Source organism: Notamacropus eugenii, chromosome 4 (genome assembly GCF_028372415.1).
Source record: "Notamacropus eugenii isolate mMacEug1 chromosome 4, mMacEug1.pri_v2, whole genome shotgun sequence".
NCBI classification, from domain to species: Eukaryota; Metazoa; Chordata; class Mammalia; order Diprotodontia; family Macropodidae; genus Notamacropus; species Notamacropus eugenii.
Genome location: NC_092875.1, coordinates 37,381,717 through 37,404,074, shown reverse-complemented (window position 1 = coordinate 37,404,074; position 22,358 = coordinate 37,381,717). Strand labels below are relative to the sequence as shown.

Here is a 22,358-nt window from a genome sequence, read left to right as displayed (position 1 = left end):
GCAAACCTTCAGGTGGCACCTAAATACTCACTTGATTGCAATCATCAGTGCCCAGGAGTGGCAGCCCATTGGCAGGGGTCCTCACAAACAGGGTCGCTGCCTGTCTCAGTAACTGGGCATCTTCATTCTTTCCTCCCCCAACCAACTATTGAAGTTTTTTTTTTTCATTTATTCTAACATTCCTTTCTATTACCCAGGTTGAATTTAAAAGACACCCCATAGCACAAGCTCTTCCAAAAAATAAGTTTTTATTGTTTTGGCTGCAAATATATAAAAAAATGCATTGTAGTGTTGAATACAGCTGGTGGAAATGTGCTTTTGGATAGCAGAACAATGGAGGGCATGATGGAGGGTGCAGCAGGACTGCCTTCCACATAAAGACAAAGACAAAGGTTTCTGTTCTCTGGGGTTTCATCCCCAAAACAAATTAGATTACTGAAATGAACCCTGAAACAAATATTGAACAAAACTCACAATAAAACCATTTATGCAACAGACTAAAACCAGGAAAAGTGACAGCATATCATGGTGCTACAGTAAAAGCCAATGAATTCAGGCTTCCTTTTGTCAAAGAACGATTCAGAACTGTAAATAAATCATCAATATGGGGAGGTCTCGGGAGAACCTGTCTCCCTGCCGGGAGCTGTTCATTCATCCTGGTTTATCAGTTGAATGCAAACTATTGGTACTGATGACCTAGGTTCAGATTCTGGTTCTGGCACTTACTGTGTGATATCCCTGGGCCTCCTTTTCCTCACATGTAAAATGAAGGCCTCTGAGGTCCTTTTCAGCTCTAGAGCTATAATCTTAATATTGAAATATTCAAAACTCCAGCTTCTCCTAAACCCTTTAAATCTCTTTCTTCCAGAGACATCTTAATCCCTACTAACACAAAACCAGAAGAATATTTCAAAGTTTCTTATGCTTTGGATTTCAGACTCACTGATTCAAGAGAAAGTTGGAATAAGAGAAGGAACTAAATATTGTTGTATGGTGACCAAAAATCCCATTTAGGTCAACGATACAAAAACAAAAAAGAAAATATTCAAGACAAATTTTCCCTTTTTCCCCCAAGTTGATTTTCATAAGCACCAGGAGTAGTTCCATTTGATAAGAGTTAGGAAGGCAGGCCCCTCCACGCTCTGAGTCTGCTTTCTTCCCTGATCCTTCCCCCACCACAGGCCAGCACTGAAGGGCTCTGGGAGCTTTCTGCCAGGACCTTAAAGGACTTCCTTCCCATGGGCCGCCTGGCTTATTCAATACTTCAGATACACAGCCAGATTTCCTCGCTCATCCTTTCATTTAAGGTAAATATCTTCCCCAACTAACTGAAATTATGAACCAACACCACATTGAAGATCCTTCACCTTTCAAAAATCAGGTCGTATCCTCAAGTCTTCCATTTCCTCATCTGTAAAATGGGGATACTTGCTTGTGTCTTTCTTACAGGGCTACTGCAAGGCTGAAATGGTATCGTGTAGATGAAGGCTCTGGAACAAGTTTAAAAAGTGCTCTTCTAAGGTACTGAATTACTACTGACTGGTACTGCCCACAACCTTGCTGGAGTGCCCCTGGGGAAAGGAGCTCTCCCAAACTGCAGGTGTTTTTCTGCACACACAAAGGAACTAAGAACTTCTTAGGAAAAGCCTAACACTCCAATGTTACACCATGGGGAGGACACCACACACAGAGAGGTAGGTAATTGGCATCGCCCTCGGTTTTGCCTGGGTGTACATTCACACGGATGGTTTTTTTATCTGCTTGTCTTGGTGGCAAATGAGATATAAAAGAACTGAGACCAGAAAGATCAGGAGTAGTGAGACAAGTTTCACAACTGTTTCATAGCCTGCTCCAGACCCAGAAAAGAATTTGGCTGACAAGGGAACAGGTCTACAAACATCAGTGGAAATTCAATCTGTCTTTTTTACTTTCTAGACACAGAACCGGGTTTTAGTCACATGGCAAAAGTCTGGCTGGATAGAGGTAACACCCAAGACAAGAGATTAAATAAAAGTCTGGAATCCTTGAAGTGTGTTCACTTGTTAATATCTCCAAGTCCTAGGGAAGAAGGTAGGAAAGGCCTCGGGGTAAAGAGCCATGACCACCCAAGTTGTCTTAGCCTTAGAAGAGCAGGGTGCTTTGTTACCATGGTTACCACAGCCCCCTTAAGCTCCCTAGCAATCCCTACCCTCCTTACTTCCCCCCAGGGGCATCGGCAGTAAGCAGGGAGACCACCAACTTTCCTGAGCAGGAGTGTCGAAAAGAGAAAATAATAGGGCTAAGTTGGTACCATCAGAGAACAGGGCATGATTTCATCACATTTGGGCCGGTTTCTTTTTCGGAGCCTATCTCCAAGTGTTGGGTCTCCTGCCAGCTGCCAGAAGACATGAGACCAATCTTGCTGAAGCCCTGAATTATGGAGACTACTTCCAAAAGGTATCCAAAAACAGCTACATGACTGGCCTCAGAAGGGAGAAAACAGATGTGGTCTCAAGAGCAGGGAGGGGATGGAAGGAGATAAGCAGAGCCTTCCCAGCTGCAAGTGACAATCCCCTACATCCCTGCTCATGCTCCTGTTAGCATTAGGTATATTTGGCACCCTATTTTCTTACACTCCTCTCTACCCACTAGCTTTCTATCAGGGAAATTTTCTTCTCATGAACATTTTATTTGTGCTGGGGAAAACAGGAACCCAGTCACCATCCTGCAGCATGAGGAAGGCAAGCAAACATCATTCAGATTTTGTAAACCCAGGTGGAAGGGGTGTGGGAGGGGGCTGTGTTGGGAGAGGGTGGTGGGAGGGAGTACACACAAGTCAGAATGCTCAGAAAACCCCACCGGGTGCCTGCTTCAGCGGCGTCTTCACATTTCCGATGCTCATCATGAAACAAGAACTGATAATGCTGATCAAAGAGATGGTGTTAGAAAAGCACTTTCTGAGATTTGTGTGGCAGAGGGGAGTTTTCTGAGCTGTGATTTTTTTTCCCTCAAAAGACTCAGCTGTTTCTTTAGAAGAGGGGAAAGAAAGGGGGAAAGCGAATGTAAACAAATCCCAGGTAGAAGGTCAGAGTTGTTTTCTGTCCATTTTCCTGGGCAGCTGGCTAAAATAACCCCTGAATCCCCCCAAGCTCACCCTGAAGCAGATCAAAACTCCAGAGCTTCTCAAGCATCCCCTGCCCAGCAAGTTGGTAAAAGCAGACAAATTCAGGCCCAGTCAGAGGTGATCTCCAAAGAGGAAAACCTCTGGGACCATAACTTGTGAAGGCCCAGGTAGAGCTCTGTTTCCCAGTCACCACAGTTAAGTCTTGAGCACCAGGATAAATGAATTTAAGTAAGTGGGTAAACAATGAAAACATGCACTTCATCACACAATTTGTGAGTATTCACATATACATCTACTTCATGAAGTCTAACCTAACCTACTTACTGCCTTAATATTTCAAAAACACTGATTTAGCAGAAAGGAATGGCAGGTCAGAAAAGCAAGATGCCAATTTCACATTCTGAGAAGGTTGAAAGTCTGCTTGTCCCCCTACCCTGCCCTCCCCTCCCACTTCTGGAGTGCTCCTGGCATTGCAGTAGGAGAAGGGCTCCGGGCCAGGGCAGGATGGGCTGCAGGGACCAACACCGAGGCCTCGATCCTTTTCACCACTTGCTTTCTGCTTGCTTCCCTGACACCCAAGGAGTGTTCCTTTGCACTCTGGGTAACTAGCACAAGGCCGTGAAGCACAGGGGTCTGGTTCTGTGACCTGTAGGTTTGTCAAGGAGTAGCTCAACCTCACTCCTGTGTTTACTCGGAGGGCACAACAAAATCTGCAAAGTAGGAGGCCAAATTCTCTTCTGATCTGCTGCTGACTCGAATCCAAGTTCTCAGAGGAGAAGCACCTCTTCTCTGAGGCACAAGCCTAAGGCCTCAGCTCCTCTGGGAACAGAGGCCCCCCCCTCCCCCTTCTCTCCCTCTCCCTTGCAGCTCCCTCTGTCTGCTTCCCTCCACCTTCCTAGATTCCAGACTGAGGAGGGAGGGGGAGAGGGGGAGGAAGGGGTAATTCCCTAACGACCTTGTGCTGGTGCTGCGATCCACTCTACAGGTTCTGAATCAGGCAGCAAGCGCAGAGGGACATGTTCTGAGGCCTGGATTTGAAGCCCTATTTGTTGGAGATGAAACAGACTACTTTTTATGCAAATCAGACTCCAAAATGGTGGAAATCAAACGTACTCTCATTCTACCTATATTCCAAGGGAAATGTGGATGAGAGAAGGGGCTTACCACCACGGGCTCAGAAACTCCCAGAACTTGTTGGAGATGAGCTAGGCCCAGAGCAGTCAACAAGGAATGCTCACTGCCTGGTGAGGATGGAGAAGAAGCAGGCTCTTCGCCGTCACCTTCCTGAGAGAATTACAGCCAAGTGGGTCTGGCCTATTTTTAAAATGGGGAACAATGGGGCACTTTGCCAAGGGCTGTGAAATGCATATTTATTTCCACTTTTCTAGTCAGAAGGAGGGAGTAGCAGGGGCCTCATTGAGAAAGGCAGTGGCTTTCACCCCGGGAGGAGAGCTCGCCACTAACAGAGACCCCTCCAGACCTACAGCTGCCACGTGGAAGCTGTCCAGATGGAGGGTGACCTGCCAGGAATTGAGCTTTTGCACCTGACACATTTCCAATCCTTTCAGTCTTAATGAGGGTTTTTCTCAGTACTCAAAAAGATCCAATCTACCAACCTGGGCTGGTTCCCTTGCAAATGGGCCAATTTCTACATACGTGACTGAACATACATGTTAAATAACTGAAATAGGTCATTATTAATGGATAAGACCTTCCTTTCCTAGGTCCACCCTTCCACTCAGATCAGGTACTCAGAATTATCTCCTGATCCACGAGGCCAATAAAGATGCCTCCCAACTACCCTCAGTCACCTGAACGGTAGACTAGACAGGTTCCCTTTCCTCAGTCTCTGCTTACAGGAATTTCTTTGGTCTGAAAATCTAGGATTTAGAACTTTCAGAAGAGTCCTGGGTAGAGGCTAGGCTGAGAATGAAGACAACTGAAATAATATATAGCCTGGCTTTTTTCAAATGCGATACTTAAGAACAGTGGTTTCTTACACAAACAAACTTTTATACAATGCTCTCAATCCCTTTAGCAAGCACAGCTCTGAAGCTGAGGGAGGGAAACATCAGGTCGAGCTGCCAGGTAAAGGCTGAGGGCTCTGGGTCTTGAGCCCCAGAGCTTTCTTCTCATGTCCAGGATGCTAGATAAGTCACTATATGGCACGCTCCCTCTCCCATCATTTTCCGGACTGGTGCAGCAGCTTTTCATGTCTTGTACATACATGTCCTCAAGAATGCTTTGGTTCTTGAGGCAGACTGAAGATTCTCTTTAGAAGGCACTCCCTCCCCTCCTCCCACTCCCTGCCAGCAGCCTATGCCATGCAGCAGCATCCACTTGCACATAAGTTTAAGGGTATTTACAAGCTACAGATGCGCGTCAAAGTTGCTACCTTGATGGTGCAGGCAGGCAGACACCTTCCAAATGCTACATCAGGAGGACTGGAGTCAGAGAAGAGAAGCCTTCCTTACTACCATAAAAAAAGCAAGAAGAGAAAAAAACCAAGCCCCACATCTGGAAATGGGGGTAGGTGTGGACGGAGAAGCCCTTCCTTTGTCCTGAAACCATTTCACTCCTCCACTCCTGTAAAGCCTTCCAGAGAAGCTGGTGTGAAGTAAAGCAGGTTCAGCAGCAAGGCCAAACATTTCCCTTTTTCTGGACCAGCTCTCACAGTCTGAATCCTGGGGAGGCTGACATCTGAGGTCACTGAGCACAGGAACCCAGTAATGCAGTGTTTCAGCAGATGGGCTATCACTACTGACAGGCCCTTCGCCTGCTACAAACCTGAGCTGGATATTTCTGCTGAAAATGTTCATCTTTATCAGAGGGAAGTCCTAAGGGATGCGATGAAAATGGGCTTTGGGAAAAGCCAAGGACACTGGCTCTCGAGCCAGGTACCCTTGACGCAGGGAGGGATCCCTGAGCTAATGGTGGAGGCCATGGGCTCAAGGCTGCTGAGACTCCCCTGTCCTCTTGTCGATTCTGGTGACGGCCTCAGATGCTTGCTCTGGTAACCGAGATGGGTCCGTGAGGATGGAGGTTGTTGTGCTCAGCTGGCGGAGGGTGAGCAAAACCACTAAGAGAGAAGAGGGGACCACAAGAAGGAAGCAGGGAATTAGCTAGCTCAAGGACACAACAGCCACCTTTCCCCCCCAACCATTTCTCTTAACCTGCACCTATCCTGGAAACCCTTCTCACCAACCCTTCTCACCCAGGGTGGGGTCAGGGGACAAGGAACACTGGATTGTTCATTCTCTTAGGTATAAACCAAGCCCATACACTCACTTGGCCTGAGAACAGGGAGGGAGCAGTGCTGGTCCAGCCAGGAGAGAGCACTCTGATGGAGCTCATGCAAGTTGGTGGTTGACACCATGCCCTTGAATGACTCAAACAATGGTTTGATGATAATGCTGAACTGCCCAGCACATGGGTTAAGAAAAATGAGAATGAATAAGGTTTAAGGGACCATCTATCACACTCCTTCCCAACTCCTGACATGTTTCCCTCTAATCCATTACTCCTGGAATGGCAGCTAACACTATGCAAGAGAGGGTTAGAGAGGACTTGGATTTGGGATCAGCAGGTCACAAACCTAGAACTGGAAGAGGCCTTAGAGCTCATCTACTGTTGAGCTTCTCACTTTAAAGGTGAAAAATCAGGACCTGGAGAGAAATGACTTGCCTTAGGAAGCGGCAGAAATGGGATTTGAACCCAGCCCCTGTGCTCCAAGTTAGCATTTGAAACTCGGAGCTCAGCCCACTGTCCCACAATGCCTTCTATGTAAACAAAGTCAACGCCTGACCCAAATGCCTGTCTCCATTTGGTTTCTAAGCATCTGAGATTTTGTAACTGATGGGCAGAAGCCACAGAATTAATGTGGAGTAATTCTTGGCACAAACAAAATAATACATAATGTCTGCCACTGGCTACCAAATGCTCAAGACTTCCTTTACCTAAAACAAAACCCTTTCCCTTGAAACTGTCCTTCTTTCAAGCCATCATCCCCTCTCCCCTCTCCCCTCTCTAACAGTTAAATTTCTAGAGTCTGCTGAGATGGCTCAGGGGAAGAAAGTGAGGCTGGTGACCTTGCACAGCCCTCCCTCACTCAAATCAAAGCCAACTGCAAATCATGTCATCATCCTGATATCACGGTTCTCTGGGAGAACGAAGGACAAATACAACAGTCTAGAGTCTGCCACACCCTCTATCTCCAGCACTTCATGCCTTGCCTCAATTCTCCACCCCTTGCAATGGCTTCACACTCTGAAATTGGTTTCTAGAAGGGCACCAGTCTCCTTTCACTTGCCAAATCCATTGGCTTTGTCTCGCTCTCTGTCCCTGACCTTTCTGCTACATCCAGATGTTGACCATTCCCTCCTGAACACTCTCTCTTCCCTTGGTTTTCTAAGACACTGCTCTCTTACCTGGTTCTCTTCCTACCTAACCACAAATCCCCAGTCTCTCTTCATGGATTTGTCCTCTAAATTCAAGTGTCCTTGAAGGCTCCTCTCCTGGCTCCTCCTTTTTAAATACTCTTTCCATTATCACTTACTTCATTGCAATGGAATGAATTATGACCTCTCTGCAGGTGACATTCGAATTCATGTATCTAGGCGCAATCTTTTCCCTCAGCTGCAGTCCTGTATCTCCAAATGATGGCTGGATACCTCTACCTAGATGCCTCTTGACATTTCAACTGCTTGGTCCTCAGGCCTCTAGGCTCTTTATCCTGGCTCATTTTCTCATCACTCACAATGCCACTGGCCCCCTAGTTCAGATACTCACCATCTTCCCATGGTCTCTTGGAGCAGCCTTCTAATTGCCCTCACTAGACTCTCCCCTGAGAATCCACCTTTAACACAGCTGCCAAAGAAAGCTTCATGACAATGTCATGACCTTGCTCAAAAATACTAAGGAGCTGCCTACTCAATCACAAGATTTTAAAATGAGACGAGTATGCCATGTCTTAGCAGCCACATCCAATGTCCACGACAGTCTCTGCTCAGCTGTTTGCACACTGTCACGTGGTGAGCTGCTTGAGGGCAGGGGCTGTTTCCTGCCTTGCCTTTTAGTATTCCCAGTACTTGGCACAGTGCCTAGCACATAGTAGGTGATTCATAATTGCTTTCTGATAGACTCTACTTAAAGACTTCAAATGAGAGGGGGACTCATGACCTTCAACAGTGATGACCACTTCGCAGATGTGCCCAGCTTAAAAAGAATCTTTCCTACCTCAAATTACTCCACAAACTTCATCTGGATTGACTCTATGACATTCTACTTGAATGATACCTCTTAGAAAATGTGTCATATCATCTTCTATTTGATATGAACCTGAGGGCAGGGACCATATCACCTATCTTCTTTTTTTAAAATGAGGCACTATACACACATATACATGTATGTGTATATATTATCAATTTGAATTGAGATAAGATAGTTAAAACTTAAAAGGACACCTGTCAAATAGATATCTGTGACACTGTGTAACTAATTCTGTGTGACCACTGTCGACTGTAAGGTGAGAGTTGTTTTTCTAGCACAAGTTTCAGTCTAAAGAAATGTAACAAGTTAGATATGCAGTGTGTGTGCATGTTAAGCAGTTTTACTCAAGACAACACCGACTCATTTTGATCATTTGATGACTAAAACAACAGTGCAGGGTGCCCCATGAATAAACCGAAGTGAATTGAAGTAGTGAAACGAAAGTCAGTATTTATCTGTTCTTTCAAATTGCCTTGTGTGTATAACTTGCCACCATAAAGATTGGTACTGATTAAGTGTCTCTGGAGGCCTATCACCTTTGGGGATCAGTGCCCAAACCACTGATAAGGCAGCTCCCCTACTACTTCTGCAGAGGTCTTCTTTGGAGGCAGAGACTAAGTGGCAGTGGACATGTCTGGTGGCCCCACGTCACCATATGTGATTCCCAGTCATCTCCCTATAGCCTGGCCCCCACCTTCTGAGCCAAGCCTCGTGAGCTCTAAGCTAGAGGGTGATTAGTGACACGAGGTTCATGTTTCAAGGGCCAAAACAGCCCATGAAACTGGCCTACCTACCCAGAGCAGAGTTCTGCCTGGGGACCCAGGTACCTCCCTCTTGCTGCTGTTAGCCCATGCACCTCTAAAATGATGTAGTCCCTCTAAGCTGAGCCTCACGAGGGTCAGCAGCCCTCAAAAGTGATGACTTCAAACTGACCCCCCCATCACTGGAACAAAGAACCCGAGGACCATCTCACCAAATCCCAGGCCTGGCCTCTATATTCTGTCAGACAGGGTTATTGGAGCTCAATGAAAAAACCCAATGACAACAAAGAATCCTTGGGGATGCTTCTGAAGGAAATGAAGTGTCATTTTTCTGTGATTTCCCCTGCCCTAGTAGATTTTTACGGGGCCAAAGATGAAAACAAAAGATACAATCCAGAACTTCCAATTCTGTAGAGTCCGACTTTTTACATAATCATCAAACATGTCCCGCATGTGATCATACTGGCGGCGAGTAACAGGGACTCCTGTGGCAGGGAGTTGCTGCTGACAGGAGCTGAAATGACAAGGTCAGAAATGATGAATAATTCTGAGTAGGACACCTGAGGGCAGGCATCCTCCCAGGTGATGGGGCAAGAAAGACCACAAATAGCATTCCCGCTTTCCAATGTTCATGATCCTGAAGGGAAATGGTCTCTGGCCCCACCAAGCCTGGCATCTCACATGATGGTGGCGTTGAGCTCCTCAATCTCCTCTCGAAGGCGCCGTGCTTCCTCCTGCATCTGGCTCCTCTCCTGCTGAAGTTTGGCAATGTACTCCACTGTCTTCTGCAGGGTGATGGCATGGCTGGTCTACAAAAGGGAAATGTCAGCCTCACAGCAAGTCCAGTGACAGAGGGAAGGCCAAAAAGCTCCCTGCTGCCCACCCTTCCAAAAGTTGCCCCTACTTTCTTAGTCAACTTACCAGCTTGCAGCTGTTGGAGATCAAACTGTTTAAGGTCCCAAAGCCAATCTTAATGTTGAACCGTCTCTTCTGTTCAGCTGAAATGTGCTTCATCCTCCGACTCTGAGTGAGGAAGCATATGCATCACACCTGGCCACACCAGGTCCCCTTTGGGGCTAATAACTTGTACTTACTGCTTCCTATTTTACTGTGATCCACCCTACATAGACTTTAGTTGCACATGTTACCCAAAGCCTCCTGCAAGCCCTTGGCTGGTAATAAGACTGCATTTGGGAGAAATATTAGGAAAAAATCCAATTCACTGAAGTCATCAGGAAGCAGAATACATTTTATAAACACTGCAAACACTGGAACAGACCAGAATTGGTTGGTGTATCTCTTCTATGATTCTTACCACAAGATACAACCCTCAGCAAATGTCATCTTACTTCTCATAAAACAGGGCAGTTCTGAAGCCTCAATCGACAGATATTTATTAATTATTTACTACATGACAGGTATTGTGCTAAAGCATTGTGAATGCAAAGCAAGGTAACAACAGGCCCTGTCTCTCCAGGAGCTCACCTTCTCAAAGGTGAGATAACACAGGAATAATTACATACAAAGTAGATGGGAGGCAAAGCTGGAGTGAAGGCACTGACAGATGGGAGAACTGAGAAAGCCTCTTGCATTGAGTCTTGAAGGAAGCCAAGAGGCAAAAGTGAGGAGGGAGAACATTCCAAGCATCAGAGAGAGCCAGACAGTGTTAAATGTAAGAATAGCAAGGCGGCCAGTGCTGGCAGGTCATAAAGTATGTGGAATCAAGCATGAGAAGACTGGACGGGGAAGAAGGGACTGGTTATGAAGAGCTTTAAAAGTGAAATGGAGGATTTCCCATCTGTCTCTGGAGCCACCAAGGCTAAGAGAACAGAAAGTGACAGTCAGGCCTGCCTATCACCACCAGTGACTGTCTACTGGAGAACCTTATAAATGACAGTTGGTAGAAATCCATTCAGCGGTCTGACAGATGAAAGAGCTGGTTCAGTTAGAAAGAGAATGATGCGGGGAAGCTAGGATGTTTTAGCTCTCCTCCCTAGTCTAGCCCTAGAGTGCAGATTTGGGACACAGAGGTGCCTCTAGGTTTCTAGCTACCCTCTCCCTTCCACCATCTGCAAAGGAACCCCAAACCAGAGAATGAGATACCTTCAATGCAGCCACATTTGGGGGGTCTGTAGTGGATTTCCCTGAGCAGTTCTGGGGAGATTGAGGACTGGGACTTTGTTCTGATGCACAAGGAGAGGCCTGACCAGAGTTCGAACAGTCTCGGTCTGAAAAGGAAGAATACAGACTCCTCTTAGAAATGGAACCCAACATACTGATCCAACCATTCTGTAGAGCAATTTGGAACTATGCTCAAAAGACTAGAAAATCATGTATACTCTTTGACCAAGCAATACCACTACTAGGTCAGTATCCCAAAGAGATAACAAAAAGGAAAAGCACCTACATGTACAAAAGTATCTAGAACAGCTCTTCTTGTGGTGGCAAAGACTTGGAAATTGAGGAAGATGTCCACCACCGAGGAATGACTGAACAAGCTATTGTATACGATGTGATGGAACACTATTGTGCTATAACAAATGATTAGCACGATGCTCTCAGAAACACCTGGACTTAGAAGAACTCATGCAAAGCAAAGCAAAAGGAGCAGAGCCAAGAGAACGCTGTATACAGTAACAGCAACATTGTATGATGACCAACTGTGAATGACTTAAGTTCTTCTCAGCAATACAATGATCCAAGACAATTCTGAAGAACTTACACTGAAAAATGCTATCCATCTCCAGTGAAAAGAACTGATGGAGTCTGAATGCAGACTGAAGCATACTTCTTTATTTTTCTTGCGGTATTTTTTTGTCTGTCTTCTTTCACAACATGACAACATGGAAATATGCTATGTATGACTGCATAAGTGTAACCTATGTCAAATTGTGCACCTTCTCAATAAGGGGGGGAGGAAGGAGAATTTGGAACTCAAAACATTTTAAAATGAATATTAAAAATTGTTTTTACATATAACTGAGGAAAATATAAAATAGTAAATTTAAACTTAAAAAAAATGCCAAGACTGTCTCATGAGAAAACAAAAGGAAAAGAAATGGAACGCAAACAGTAGATGGAAAGGCTCTTCACCCACCATCAAGCGTCCAAGTTTCCAAGTAAATCAAGTGTTTACAATAACTTTAACACCAATTTGTGAAAACCCTCCCTGCTGCTCAACCAGACATTTAAGAATACAAATGTATGCAGTCCTACTTGATGAAAAAAAGGTTTCCAATGGGCCCAGAATAAGGTCTGCCTTCATGTCAATCCAAAAGGGCTGCCAAGGTAACAGAGATTCAATCTGAACTCTACGTCTGACAGAGCATGGGCATCCAGATAACAGCTAACATTTATGTATCATTTATGGTCATAAAGCAATGTAGAGACATTGTCTGATTTAATGCCACAATATCCTTGAGAGGGAATAAGTTTTTGTCTTTAGGAACAAGCTAGGGTTCCTAGATCCTTTCTTAGTTTATACCTAAGCACTCAGAACTTTTTTGAGTGTATACTGTAGATGTTTTTCCTCAAATACTTTAAATTACACTTGTCCACAATGAAATCCACGTGTAACACTCACCCCATTTCCACAACCTTGAGAACTTGCTACACTTTGATCTTATCAGCTTGGCATTTCTAATCTAAAAGTCCCATTAGGGACAAACACAGATATCAGGAATTGAACTCTTGCTCAGGGATAGAGTGCCCATGTGCCAATGAAGGTAAAGGACAAACACACAAACCAACAAACCCCATGTATTTTCCCGGAGCTTTGCATTAAGGGAACTTGAAACTGAAAAAGAATGAAGGAGAAAAGGACATTTAAGTACGTACTCATGCATGCAGTATGTCCACATTTCATAGACAGTAGCTACAATGTAGGAAGTCCTAATAAAGGTATGCAGAAGATGACAGGATACCACAAAACACATGGCCTCAGTTATACATATAAAATACACAAACATGGTACACTAGAGATTTTAACACTAGGCAACAAATCCGACCTCACAGATGTCATGGAAAATTGATGGGATAGGACCCATTATTACAACATGGCTCTGAAAGGGTAGACCTTATTCAAAAAAACAGGACAGGTAAAAAGAAAGGCAGGAACATTGCATATTACAGAGACACACTCATGAGAGGAAAACTAGGAACCAAAGGGCGGAAGCTTGGGGGAGAGAGTTTAAGTGAAGATAAACCAAAGCATCAACAGAAGTGACGTTGTCATCAGGGGCAGAGTGGAAACCACCTGGACAGAAAGAGGAAATAAACAGATCGATGAGTTTGAGGAAACGATGACAAGCTTAAAAGAGGAGCAAAAGAATTGTGGTGAGGACTGAGCTGTCCAGACACCTGGTGAGGGGGGCTCTTTTTCTGCAGAGGTAGAAGACCCTGACATTTCTTGCCCTGCTTTAAAAATGTCAACCTTAAAAAAATGGAGGAATGACTAAGGGGGGACTGATATTCTGGACCTGATCATCACCACTGAGAACTAACCAACTGCTCAGGAGAAGTAATGGGAACCTTAAGGAGACAGGATACTTCACCTTGAAATTTGTGACAGAGGAAAGCCTGGAACAGATTGTGAAAGAACAGATCTTAAAATATTTTTTTTCAATTGTCAAACACTTATTTTTTTGTCTCTCATCCGCCTCTCCCCAATTAAAAAAAAAAAGAAGAAGAAATACAAAACAATTATATCATCCAAGTATAGTTAAGCAAACGAAATTCCTGCACTGGCCACATCCAAAAATTGTGCCTCGTGTTTTGTATATTAAGTCCATCACCTTCCAACCATGAAGGAGGTAGCTTTCTTCAATAGTCTTTGAAAGAAGATACTTTATGAGGCTCAGGGAAACGGTAAGGAGAATCCACAGCCCACACCCTTTCAGAGGAAGCCAGGCCAGTAAGGGATGGGAAGCTATCAAGAGTGAAATTCTGAAGGAAAATAAAACAATTCTGATACGGAAGGGGGGACCTGCCTAAAGAAACGGATGGGATAATAACACAAAACATAGAGAAGGCAGAAATAGTCAGAGCTTCTGTTTTATCTGTTAAAAGGGAAAGGCTTTTGGACTGGCTAATTGGAAACTGAGACAGTACAAAGAGATAAAAACAGAACACCAAGCTGTTCTTGCTTAGTCCAGGCAAATGACATTTCATAGCACTGAAAGACTGTGGGGAGCAGGTCAGGAAACAGGGAATGGCAAATGTCCCAATTTCAAAGAAAGTAAGAGAGCAGAGACTGAAAACTATGGGCCAGTGAGAGTTCTGGCTTCAATTTCTGGTAATATGCTAGGATAGACAATATTAAAAAGAGGAAGATAGTTAGCAGCTACAGAAGTCTGTCCTTGTAATCCCAAGAAGCTAGTGAGATATCATCAAGAGTAGACTTGGCTCGACTTTCATTTTCTTTTCTGACAGGGTTACTAGACTGACCAGTCAAGGACAGTTTAGAAATAGGTTTACCTAGATTATAGACAAAGTCTATTATGCCCTTGTTCAGATGACAGAGACATGGGATAGAAAATTGTACAAACAGGTGAAATATGAGCTGGTTGAATGGACAGACCCAAGTATAGTCAGTAATAGTTTAATATTTTTGTTACAAGGAATAGCTCCCTGGATAGAGGTGGGCAAAGAGACATATTTGGAGATAAAAGTGAGGGAAAAACAGAAAATGTGATGACATCATGGAAGCAGGTCCCTAGTGGATTTTCCTATGAATCTGTCCTTGGCCTTCTAATATTTGTGTTAGGATTTAATATGCACTTTAAAAAAAAATCTACGAATCATATGTAACAAGTTCATGGTTTCACATATAGTCATCTTATTTTACTTTTATACTGAAATGTATAGGTTGGTTGATGATTAAGTTTACAATAAAAAAGAAAATTTTTAAAAAATCCCCTCTACCTGAGAAAAAAGATCTAAGCTGCATGTTGATCAAATTTATAGATGGCACAAAAGTAGGAGAGAGAGCTAATAATACTACTGTGTGATGGAATCAGGATTTTAAAACTTTTCAATAAACTAGAACAGAGGCTAAGTCAAATGAAATGGAATTTAATAGGCACCAAGTCTTAGACTTCCAAAAAACAATTTTACTAATACAAAATGGAGGAGGGACATGGGTAGATGAAGTTCATCTAAAAGATCTGGGGATTTTAATGGCCTACACGATCACTGAGCTAAGAGTGTGACACCGCAGCCAAAAATGCCAGTGTAGTCTTAGGCTACACTGAGAAGCAGCAAGTGAAACGCTAAGACAACTTTCAGTCCCCTTGGGTTCCGGTGAAAGTGACAAAATGCCTTCCGAGTCAGAAAGGATAATGTGTGCAAGAAAGAGAAAAAGAAAGGATCAAAGGACTCTGTCTAAAAAAGATACTTGCAACAAATGGTGATGCTGTAATGGAAAAGTTTAAAGAGACAGCAATTGTGGTAGCCGTCTAGAGAAGTCAGAAAGATACAGACTGATCAGAGATCAAGATGATGATTCACACAAGTGGAGGTGGATAGTAAAAGAAAAAGAGCTAAGAGCAGCAGTGTGAAACTCAAACAGAAATGGATCCCCACAGGCCACAGCCAAGTGACCTAGAAAACTACCGCAAATGAACATTACCTACATGTGAGGTGGCACTCCAGCGAGTTTGACACCCGCAGCAGGGACAGGGCAAAGAGCACAGGCTCGTGACGGTGGAGGGACTGGGCTCTAATCCTGTCTCCGCCGCTCCCTACCATGTGGCAGCTTTAGCTTTCTCATATGTAAACTGAGAGTGTGGTCTCTGGAGTCCTTTCTAGCTCTAAGACTATGGTCCTAAGACAGGACTGTTTGGATGAACCTGGAGCAAAGGAAGGTTTGGCCTGGGAGATACTGTCTGGGAGGGTCTGTTTTGTTATATTTCTTTCCCTGAACAAAAAACAAATTTCTCTAAATTCCGCCTTTATAACATACTTTATATGTTTATATCTTCATAACAAATAAGCATAGTCAGACAAAATAAATTCTGACATTAGCCACGTCCAAAAAAACCTCTCATTCTGTAGGCTGGGTCTGAAGTCAGAAGACTTCCAATCCAGCCTCAGATACTTCCTAGTCCTAGGACCTTGGACAAGTCACTTCACCTGTTTGCCTCAAAGATAGCAACAGCACCCTACCGCCCAGGACTGTTGCTAGGCTCAAATGAGACTAAAAATGATCTGGTACTTCACACAGTGCCTGGCACACGGTAAATGCTATACCAATGGCAGCTGCTGCTGTTGTTATAACTGCCCGTCTCCTTGGTCAGGAGGGGAGGAGCACACTCTGAACTCATGGTTAGCACTGAGGAGTGTTCTCAAGGTCTGGTGCTGTGATAATCATTTCTCTCCTTGTTCAGTTCATACAGGTCTTTTCAAGTTTCCATGAAACTGACCCTTCATCATTTCTTATGGCATCACAGTATCCCATTACATGTATGGGCCAGCATCTATTCAGCCAGTCTTCAACTTATGCACATCTCCTTAGTTTCTAGTTCTTCACTAAAACTAAAAAAGCTATCAATATTTGTATACATATGGTTCCTTTTCCTCTTTCGTTGAGTCCTGGAAGATTCTTAAGAACTAGAAAAAAAACCCCACATAGATATGTTTGTCAGAATATGTACTCTGAGTTGGACGGGAAGCAGGCCACCTACTGCCAACATATCTCCTCTCACAAACCCCTGAAGTTTGTGCTAGATCAAACAGTGATCAAGAAATCCAATGAGAAACTACAGTAAGTGATTTCTTATACCCCTAAACTGCACAAGAAATCAATCAGCAGCTGACTCCTATACAAATGAGAAATGGGGTCCCTCCAGCAAAGCCAGGGACAGTATGACAGAGATAGAACATGTGTCAACTGTAAGGCTTTGTCAAGAGGCAGCAAGAATGGAGGGCTTCTGTGAGAAAGCCCCAAGAAGGTCCGAATTCCAGAAGCGGGGCCCTCTGAAGCTTCAGGCAGTAACCTGCAACAAGCACAGTTCTGCAGTTCTCAGACTTGGAGGAACAAGGCAGGGGGCTTAGAAGGCCTTATTCCTCTTTCCTGACATGCCAAGGAGGGTTCTGAAGATGGAGAACTCTGAACTGCAAAGATCCAGGAGACCCTCAGCACCGCAGGTCGGAGGGGTCAGAATCAGAACCCAGGATGAGACCAGTCCAGGTCAATCCTTCCAACCCTGTAAGTCTCACAGGATGAGCAGCCTGTCCCTGGCACAAAGCCCCAATAAAAGAACTAATGCTGGAGAGACAAAGAAATCAAAGAGAACACTAATAAACAGAGAAAGTCATTACAAATCTGAAGATCCTCCAAAAGAATTCAGAAACTCTAACCAGTAGAATCAAAGGGAAAATGAATGTTCCACAAGGGCAGCATGAACCTTGAAGGAACAAAATGAGAACTGATGAGATGAGCTCTGGAGAAACAAAACAGATCCGTAGCTTGGCGGAGGGCAGGGGGAGCCTCACTCAAGCAGGGGCTCACTGAAAACAAGACTGGGCCAATCAAACGGATACCACCAGATGGCAAGAGATAGTGAAACAAAATCAGAAGATGAAAACCATTATCCCTCAGGCAGTGTAATTCTAGGGGAAAGAGACTGCTGTGAGAGGGAGTTTTGGGAACATCTCTGATGGAAAGATCTGCGCTGACCAGAGACCCCTGGCCATGGGAAGCACCCAGCTGGACACTGACACAGGGCTAACGTAAGGGGGGAGAAGGAACCCTCACAATGTTCACCTCTTCACAGCGTTTTGGGGGTGAGTTGGCTGTTTTTTAGGGTTAGAGCAGGTTCCCAGAAAGAGATTGGGGGAAGGAATTCACTGGTGTGCAAAGGAGGAAGGTGGTAGAACTTGTTGTAGATGAGACAGGAACATATAAACATGCAGTAAGGAGTGAAAGGAGTGGGGTGGTCAGGGAAACTTCACTTCTATCTGTAATGGACACATCCAAACAATTTGGTTTAGACACAGATCTCAATCTCAACATCTCAATATAGATAGATCTCAACAGCTCAACAGGGAAACAAGTTGAGATTGAGGACAGGGAAGGAAAAGAGGAGAGTAATACAAAGGAGCAAGCAATTGACAGCAAAACAAATTTCCTGATCCTGAAAAGCTGGGGAGGAGCAAGGGAGGGGGAGAGAAAAGAACTAGAATCTACAGGAGAGCCTAGGATCGCCTCTGAGACGGCTGGGGGTTGGCTGAACAAACTGGACACAAAGGTCATGGAATGTTATTTTGCTACCATGAAATAAGTCATCCACCTCCTGAGAGACATGACGGATACAAGGTCCAGAAACACACATTTTTGGACAAGGTCATTGTAAGGATCTGTTTTGACCATGCTTGTTTGTTACAAAGAATTTTTTCTTTAGGTAAGCTTATAAATGGGGGAGAGAAAGAATATGTTGAGAAAAGGGAGCTCAGCAACGCTAAGGCCAAAAGGGGGGGCTAGCATAACATGTTCCAAATGCATAAAAGGGAACAAAAGGTTGTTGAGAAGGGAGAACAATGTAAAAGCAGTGTGTAGAATTCATTTCATTCTTTAAGTAAAAAAAGCATAAGATGTATGGAATAGAGAAGCTCTATTTTGGGATTTGGCTATATGGATGGAAAGGTGCTTCTCTGGTGCTTCAGTTCAGATTCTAAGTGCTTAACCACTTATTGTAACTATCCTGCAGGGCTTCCTTTTTTGTTTATAGGAAAGGAGAGAGCCAGTTGCTCTAACTTACTTGATTTTGTAAAGATAATGTTCTGTCTAACAGAACATTATTCCGAGCAGGTGTATACGGGCTTCCTGTGTTCGAGGTGGGTACAGGACACAAAAGTGTTAAGAACTCCTAGTTTAGAATGTGGTTGACAAGACAGTGAAGGTTCAGAAGATCATGCTATCTAAGGATCTGTGGCAAGAACTGGAAATGTGTAACTTGGGAAAAAAGAAGATGCAAATGAACAAGATAGTGATCTTGTGAGCGTCTGAAGAGAAACTGTTCCACAGCTCAGACTCACCCGGCTGGGCCCCGGAAGGCACAACAGATGCATCGAGCTGGGAATTGCCAAGAGGCAGATTGAGGTTGGTATAAGGAACAATTTCCTAACAATTCAAGGTGTCCACAAATGGAATGGGCTGTTTCAGGAGATACTACAGAGATCCTGAAGCCAAAGCTATGTGGCCATGGCAGGTATACTGTAGAGGAAACTGATGTTCAGGCTGCACAACAGCCTCCTAAAAGAAAGCTTCTCCCTCTCTCCAATAACTCAATCATCATTTAGGTGCCTACTATGCTCCACGCTGTGCTAGAAACCCTAGGGTACAAAAAGAGGTAAAGGACAGGCCCTGCCCTCAGGGAGCTGACAGTCTCCTAGGGGAGACAACAAGCTATATCCAGGAAACATAGGAAATAATTAACAGAGGGAAGGCGCTAGAGTTGAGGAGAGTTGGGAAAAACCTCCTATAGAAGGAGGGATTTTAGTTGACCTTTGAAGGAAGCAAGGGAAGCACTCCAGGCTTGGGGAACCACCAAAAATGAAGTGTCTAGTTCATAGAACAGCAAGCAGGTCAGTGACACTGGACTGAAGACTATGCAGTGGGAGGTGATGGGGAAGAAGACGGGAAAGGTGGGAAGGGGGCTCCTAATCCTTCCTCTTAGCCAGGAGGCCTCTGCTCAGACATGGCCAATGGCTTCTTTTCCTACCTACTTACTTGCCAGGCACTGAAAGCCCTCACAATCTAGACCCCTCTTTTTTACTGTCTTAAGATCAAAGCCCTCAAGCTGGTCAGAACCTCAGACAACAGTCAGCCTACTACTCCAACTTCGTAAACAGAGAAGGTAAGGGATGTGCCCAAGGTCACAGAGGCCTTCTGCTGTTCCAAGGTATGCAGACTGTGCCAAGCAGCCTGTGGTTTGGCCAGCTCTGTACCCTTCCACTTTTCTTATTCCCTGTGCCTAGAATGTCCTGCTTCACTAAAGCCCCCTCTCACTCTATGAAGAAGGATGCTGAGGCACAAGACCAGAGCTATGACTCTTTTTAACCCTTAGCAATTTATCACTTCCTCTACCCCAACCCCTTGGACTTCACAGAGTACTTTTATACTTCTCGTAGGCATTTATCATGTACTACTGCATTATGTATTACTGGGTATTGGGACTAAGCTCTATGAGGGTAAGAACTGTAGCATTGGACATTGTCAAACCGGAGAAATAAATGCTTGGTTTTTTTATTTCTTTATTTTATTTTACCCATAACTTCAGGTGTCTGCTTTCCCTTCCCCATTAAACACTCACTGGAAGATGGAGAGGCAATCTGGGAACCGCTTCCATGCAGTGAGATCTGCTCGCCCTTCACCAAGGACTCTTGCACAGCACTTGGGGAAAAGAGCCGAGAGGCTGGGGATGGCTGGCTACTAGTAGTATGGCCAAGGTCTGCAGCAACCAAGATGCCACTATGGAACTCAGTGACGCCAGGAGCCTGCGACAACAGTGGGATGGACGTTACTTATCTAAGGAGTCAGTCTTCAGACCAGTTTGCTGCCTGTGGACAGCTGCATGCCAGAGAGGGGAAGACTGGTCAGTCCTAATGGCAAAGGACCTAGTTACTCTGGAGTGGGATGGAAAGGGAAGTTTCCTTGGAAAAGGGAGTAACAAGGGAACCAAAAGGGAAGGGGACCCCCTACCATCCACTGCCTACTGCCCTCCTCTCCCATGACAAGAAGAGTCTGCTTTCCTCACCCTGGCGATGACCACATTGGGCTGGGACATCGTAGAGGTCAATACCCCTTCTCTCTTCAGAGGGCCAGGGGTCACAATCACTGCTTGGGGTTGTCCTGAAAAGGCAGCTGAAGAACAAGGAGATTTGGCTGAAGGTCCTCAGAGTACAGCAGGAACAGCAAGGACCAGCATGGGAAAATCAGGACAGCCTCACCACCAAGAGCCACCATGGTACCTCAGTCATGGCCCATACCAAAGGCACAAAACAAACAAGTCCCGCCAATCTCCCATATCTGAGGGATCCCTTTCCAAGACAAGGCTCAGGAAGATGGCTCCCAGGACCCCTAGAATATCTCAGACCTTTACCCTGTGGTCCCACAAACACTTCACAAACCCAAAGAACTAGAAAAGGAAGAACAAAGGATCAAAAGAAGATGTCTTCTCGCCTCATTCATGAGTTAAGAAGGTCCCACATTAGTTCATCTACTTTACTCACCTGGGGTGATATAAGCATTCTTTAACAGCAAGGACACAGGCTCAGGTTTTGGAGCAGGCACTATTTTAGGGGGCTGCTTGGCCCGCCCACTAGCCAAGGGCACAGATTTCGGATGGACAAAAGTCAGGCGAGATTGGCTTGGCCCAACTGCTGGAGGCACGGTCAGGCTGCAGGGCGGTCCTGGTGGGGCTGGCTGCTGTGCAGTTAGCACAAGGCCCTGGCTCTGGCTGAAAGTAGCTGCAGAAGCATCATGGGTGAGTGTAGCCGAGGCTGTGTGGGTGATGACTGAGGATGACTTGCCAACTCCAAATTTCTGTGACTGCAGAAAAGTAGATGGAGCCTGGGCACTCAGAGTGGCCCCTGGAGGGGGCACTAATGGCATTGCAGGAGAAGATGGGGTTGGTGCTGGGCTGGGAGAGAGCAGGGAACCTGGAAATACTGGGAGGAAAGTCTGTGAAGCACTCAGTGGTGGCTCGGGGCTCCCAAAGTCTGTGGGCTGGATGAAAGGGCCCCCAAGTCGAGGCCCACGTTCGCAGCTCTGCCTTTCTGCAGGGCTTAGGGAGGCTGGCCCTGGTGGGACAATGAGGCTATCAGGGAGGCTCACAGTGGGCAGAGTACCAGCTGACAGGATGGGGCCCTGAGGAAAAAAGGAGAGAACACCAGAGTTAAAGAGTTCTTCTTCATCAGCTTCTAATATAATATAAGCTCCAAGAACCTGGACTGGAACCCCAAAGGATTCAACTGCTGTGAGAGAGGAAACAAAGCTGAAGATACCCAAACACATTACTGCCAATCTAGGGGGATAATACCGGTCTTAATGGCCCCAGTTGTGCCCAACGGGCTGGACTCCAAAGTGGAGCCTAGAGAAAAAACAGTCAACAACAAAAACCCTTCCACAATCACACTCTGAAGATGACAAGTTTCCCACGAGTCCTCCTTTTCTGTTACAAGACGGCAGGATCAAGGGTCTTCTGAGAAACTGGCACGGATCTGGA

The 22,358-nt window shown here is 45.1% G+C and overlaps 1 protein-coding gene across 2 annotated transcripts in view; it reads right to left on the bottom strand.

Moving 5' to 3' along the window:
• Positions 1-231: 231 nt before the first annotated feature.
• MLXIP (MLX interacting protein) overlaps positions 232-22,358 on the bottom strand; it is a 66,279-nt gene continuing 44,152 nt past the window's right edge. For both annotated transcript variants that reach the window (XM_072600555.1, XM_072600556.1), the window contains exons 9-17: positions 21,364-22,000; positions 20,889-20,995; positions 20,445-20,628; positions 11,236-11,360; positions 10,054-10,155; positions 9,814-9,941; positions 9,523-9,646; positions 6,392-6,521; positions 232-6,182 (exon numbers count right to left, since the gene is read on the bottom strand). In XM_072600555.1, the coding sequence (XP_072456656.1) occupies positions 6,052-6,182; positions 6,392-6,521; positions 9,523-9,646; positions 9,814-9,941; positions 10,054-10,155; positions 11,236-11,360; positions 20,445-20,628; positions 20,889-20,995; positions 21,364-22,000 (1,668 nt within the window). In that variant the 3' untranslated portion in view covers positions 232-6,051. The remainder of the gene's footprint in view (positions 6,183-6,391; positions 6,522-9,522; positions 9,647-9,813; positions 9,942-10,053; positions 10,156-11,235; positions 11,361-20,444; positions 20,629-20,888; positions 20,996-21,363; positions 22,001-22,358) is intronic.